The sequence below is a fragment of the Thalia democratica genome, chromosome 5 (assembly GCF_965202585.1).
Source record: "Thalia democratica chromosome 5, ktThaDemo2.hap1.1, whole genome shotgun sequence".
Lineage (NCBI taxonomy): Eukaryota > Metazoa > Chordata > Thaliacea > Salpida > Salpidae > Thalia > Thalia democratica.
This window is the reverse complement of record NC_139169.1, coordinates 41,734,396-41,739,583: the sequence shown is the minus strand read 5'-3', so window position 1 is coordinate 41,739,583 and position 5,188 is coordinate 41,734,396. Positions and strand designations below refer to the sequence as shown.

The 5,188-nt window shown below is 28.6% G+C and overlaps 1 protein-coding gene across 1 annotated transcript; it reads right to left on the bottom strand.

Moving 5' to 3' along the window:
- Positions 1-333: 333 nt before the first annotated feature.
- Positions 334-3,139, bottom strand: LOC145836547 (solute carrier family 25 member 48-like). Its single transcript, XM_082944343.1, has 5 exons — positions 2,994-3,139; positions 2,708-2,843; positions 2,331-2,406; positions 1,240-1,606; positions 334-535 (listed from the first exon to the last, which is right to left on the bottom strand). Exons 1-5 carry the CDS (start codon positions 3,128-3,130, stop codon positions 334-336), a joined length of 918 nt encoding a protein of 305 aa, XP_082800469.1. The 5' UTR covers positions 3,131-3,139.
- Between the last annotated feature and the right edge of the window lie 2,049 nt (positions 3,140-5,188).

Genomic DNA, 5,188 nt, shown 5'->3' with positions numbered 1-5,188 from the left:
AAACCGCTTAGTTTATTTTTATTACTCATTATACAAAAATAAGACTTTTATACAAAACATACATTTAATAACTTTTTTTTTTAACTAGTAGCATTTTTTTGTAGATGTTTCAGAAGGTTCAAAAAAACTAATTCTGTAAAGAAAGAATTTAGAGCTTTAAAAATCTATACTAAAAAAACTACAAAACCTTAAAAGCACAAAATACTTTTTGGCCACATTTTAATTTTAATTTGTAAACAAGTATGATAAAACTGCATTAAAAATATGATCATTGACCTAAATTAAACAAAGCATAAAACGCTATGTGAAAAAAAGCTGAATTTATTTAGAATTTCACAATTCTTTTTCCTCGTCCATACCACGAAAAACTTTCATCGTCACTTCGTAACCCATAAAAAGAGCTGCTGATTGGGGGAAGCCCCTGAACATGTTCACTAAAATTCCCCTAAACGGAAATTTCCAACCGTCGTGCGAAACTGATTTTGTGACGCAGTCGACGAAGCCTTTGTACTTTCCGCTGGAGTCTGCCTGCAACCTGTTGTCGAGAAAAAATCAATGATGACGTCATTGACATTTTAAAAATTACTGTACCACAGTATACAGAATCACCCCTTTTTAATATTTTATTTACTAGTGCCCTAATAAGATTAAAGGTAGCTTAACATATAATTTCAACTTTCATAGTTTTTTAAGTATATATTATATGTATATATATATATATATATATATATAAAGTAAATTTGTGTGTGTTTATTTTTGTAAACCTATTGTACTTAGTTGTAAAAAGATTTTTCGTAGTGGGCATCCAAAAATAAAACGCGGTTGATGTTTTGTAAAAAAGTCTCAGAGTTGGAAGTAAAAAATGGGATTCACCCGAACTGCTTGTTTTGCGAACTCTTGTGACAGGAAATCTTTAAATTATACAGTTGTGTAGATAAATGAGTAGAAATCATTAACGTCAAAATACAAAAACTTAGACTAAAAGATAAAGGATTAACAAAATTTTATTGTAAAGCTTTTTTTTACATTATATGAAATTAATATGTCTTGAAAATAAAGAAGGTTAAGAAAAGCATAAACAAACATCGTTTTTGCAGTGAAACTTTTAACAACTACATAAAACGTGTATTATAATAAAAATAAGATTACTATTTATTTAATTTTATTGGAGTTACAACCGGTTTTCATAAAGTTTTGAAATATTTGTATAAAAAACATGAAAGCTCATATTATACCAACCTGCTCTTTATAGTGTCTATAGGATGCATCAGGCCCCAAGAAATCGATCCGCTCAGTCCTCCGGCAACCACGGCGTTCCTAGCAGTTTCAAAATAGGTACATTCCCTACCCTCCGGCGCCAGCATGCGGCTGAAAAACTCGAAAGGAACGAAATACACCACATAGCCGGGAATGTCCCTAATTAACATACTGGTAGCCCCGCGGTAAAACCCCCTCGCGCCTTCCGTTTTCCATATTTCCAAAGCGGCTCCGACGGGACCACTTTTGGTGTTTGGAAATAAGCGTTTCTTGGTTACCACGGAAACGGGTTTGCTGTTGCTAGACGACGTCGTGATAGACCTTGACAGTTTTTTTGGTTCTTCGCTTACTAAAATAAAAAAGGATAAGTCATGAGTATGAAGTTTGCTGCATTCTGCTATAACTATTGTGAATTTTAAAAATTTGACAAAAGGTATTCAACGAAATATTTACTTTAAAGTTTAACTTGATAATATGAAAGTTTAAATTTTCAAACGCTTATATTTAAAAATGAGAATAGGTACATCTATAAAGCATATTATACAGAAATATTTAGTTTCTATAACACTTTTTCGACAAAAAATACTGTAGTATTGAAAAATGAACTAAAATAATTAATCACCTATAAACTCACTAAACCTTTATTCTTTGACTCAGTTTCTGAACTTCCTATATTTTTTTACACCATGAACATAAGTTTTACAATTCTAAATAAAAGTTTTGATCTCAAAGTGGTATAACGAAAGTACTTTGTTCCTATTTTTATAAAAACTGCTCAAATTATAATTAAAACATAACAAAAACAGACATTCTAAATAAATCATGAGTTTAGGTTAAAAAGCTCTCAACTAAGTTTCTATATAACAAAATTCTACTTAAGACTAGTTAAAATTAAAATTATACAATAAACGGTGAGTTTCTAAAATACCTGACCACTCTACCTTTTATAAAATCTTGTAAAAATTTGTAAGAACATATTATTTTTATGGCTTCCTAATATTCAAAATTAGCTTTTCAACATAATTTATAACAGCTGAACTAAAATAATAAAATAGGCATATTAACAAACTTACCGGTCAATATTCTCTCCTTTACTTTTGACGAAACTTTTGCATTATTTTCAGAGCCTGTTTGTACTTGTAGCTTGATCTGTAGTTTATTTTTAAGATTTTAGTTTTAAATTACACAGATAAAGTTTTAAATTAATAAATGTGATTTAGTTAATTAGTTAACTTTATTAAACTAAATTATACATTCAAAATTGAAAAAGTTAATTATTTACTTTTAAAATTGTTAAAACATAATAATTTTATGATTCTTATTAGCATACTAATTTTACTGTTGAAACTAAATCTTTAAAACGGTTTTTTGTAAAATAGTCATCGCTTGCTTTAATCGGAAAGTATCCTTAAATTTTTTTTCAAGCAAACAAATTTCTCTAAAATCTTACTTTGATAAGGTCGATAGGTGTTCCTAAGCAACAGGAAACAGCTCCTGCTCCCACTGATGCCAGGGCGATGTCATAGTAACTTCCTTCCGCTTCCGAGTTGCCATAGCGACGCTTGCACACTTGCGCAAGTGAGGTTCTGTTATAAATTTTATCACGATAATTTGAAGTCAAACTAAAACTTAGTAATATATCAAACACACTTTTGTTAAGTAGCTAAGAAAACCAGAATAATCTTAAAAGCATCTACAAAAGTATTACAAAGTAGTCTAAATTTCACGTAACTAACTGATAAACACTGAAGACAAGAGAGTTGTAAAATGACATAGAAGCAAGAGGAAACGCCATCCCCTTATAAAATCCCCTTATCCCTTCATATTTCAGAGTTTTTTTAGCGCAGTCGAATGCGTTTGCATATCCGGGCATTGTTTGGAGTCTTGTCTTTAAAAACAAAAAAGAAATAAATAAATTATGATATCTTTGTGTATGCAGTTTTGAGCATTTAAAAAAGCTAAATATTTAAAATAAAAAAAAGCTTTTAGCAATTTATATAGTTGTTATGAAGCTACAAAAATCGTCTTTTTACAAGCGGTTTTACTAATTAATATTTTTGCTAAAAATTCCATGGTGCCTTGTGCAGTACAATTGTCCACGCTTCAACAGTTTACTAATTAACCTTAAAAATTGTTCTTTGAAATAATATTTGTTAGTAAATTGTTAAAATTACCTTGACCGTGTCCAAAGGGTGTGATATACCCACACTGGATGCTCCTATAAATTTTTGTATTTGTAAAATCAATCGCGTGATTAGTTAATTAAACAAGTGAAAGCATTTTACATAAAACAGTTCTAGATGTGTGAAATCAAATACTCAAAATTGCTTAAAAATAATATTTTGAATTTTTGCAGTTGATGAAACGATGAATAAGTTTAAAATAAGGCATAAACTTTAACAGTAAAGTCAGTTAGAAATGTTTAAAACTTTATGGTATGTGAACTTAAAAAACTGTTTTCAATTGCTTTAAAAAAATTACTCCTTAAGTAGTCAAAGTAATATATTCTTTATGACCTTTTTTACACTTTGTGCTATCAGTGTTTTAAGATTTGTAAAGCAGTTTTTTAACTTTTAATACAATTTCAAGCTAAAACTACAAAAATTATCAGTACCTACACAGCTCATAATATGTTGACTATAATTTTAAGCGTCGATTTTTTTTCTCGTGTTCGATATAATATTATATATTTTTTATTCTTAAATACTTTCGAAAATTTTTATGCCAAAATAAATTTTTCTGATAATTGAAATAGTCTTTACTATGATTTAATAAATAGCAGGCTAACAATTAAAGCTGTGTATACTTTCCAGCAAATGTAAATATTTGTTAATAATATCTATTAGTATAAATTTTATAAATGCGATAGAGAATAAGTGCAAGTGCGTCATAACAGTTGTATTCCAAATATTTTATTAAACAAATTCACATTTATCACACACAAACCCTGATCATTATTAAAAATAAGCCAACGTGTACAAGTTGAATAACTTTGTTCTTTTGTTCAAATGGAGATGTTTTTATAAAGGCGTGTTTAGTTAGCACGGGCGAAATTCTTAGTAACTTAAACTTTAAAAAAACAGCAAACGATACTAGAACAAAAATTACACTTATTTTGGTTTTGAACTTATATAAAAAGAGAGGTCTGAAACTCCTATTATACAAGTTCTATATAACTTTGACAACAAATAATTTATTGAAAAATGAAAACTACAATAAAAAGCTAATCGTGATAAAGAGCTATTGTGTTTTTTATTAGTTCAGAATAATCTAACTCTGCATATAAAGTAATTGAATTGAATTTAAAGAAAACTGCTTAAAAATGATAAAACTTGTATAAACTAACTAATCTCATTAATTATTGAGTTTACATACATAAACATTTATATGATTAAGTTCAAATCTTTATAGTAATCAACAATTTATTATGAAATAATTCGATATGAAGTAAGTCTTTTATGAACTTAGTTTAGGAAAAAAAACAAACAAAATACCTGCCACGAAGCCGGCTGCCATGTGCTCGAAGTTCTCGTGAAACATTTTCTCTTTGTTGAAGTCTGCGAAAAACAAAGCTGTTCAAGTACGAAATTATAAAACGATTGAGAAAACACGTGACCGCTTGCTCAGTCTGATGTGACGTAATAATGCATTTTCTCCTGCGCGTTTGAAAAAAGAAAAAAAAGAAAAACTGTTTTAGCCGAGTGGAAAATTACATAGAATTTTTTACGATTTCAAAAAATCTTAGTTTAGCGCGTTTTCTTGTGACGTATTTTGTACTTGAGTTTTTAAATTAAAAGTTTTAAAATATTGACTGTCTGCAAAAATTTTAAGAAACTTAGCTTTTTCATATATAATATTCTGAAAATAAAGAAATTTTAATAAGATTTTTCGAAAAGAGACTCGATCCAATAATAATGTTTCTATAGTAATG

Bases quoted from the DNA above. Each gene is read 5' to 3' on its own strand.
- LOC145836547 (XM_082944343.1), bottom strand. From the start codon at position 3,130: ATGCCCGGATATGCAAACGCATTCGACTGCGCTAAAAAAACTCTGAAA. The intron at 2,407-2,707 runs GTAAGATTTTAG...AATAAACTACAG, and splicing joins CACCTATCGACCTTATCAAA to ATCAAGCTACAAGTACAAAC. The intron at 536-1,239 runs GTTGGTATAATA...TCTCGACAACAG, and splicing joins ATAGACACTATAAAGAGCAG to GTTGCAGGCAGACTCCAGCG.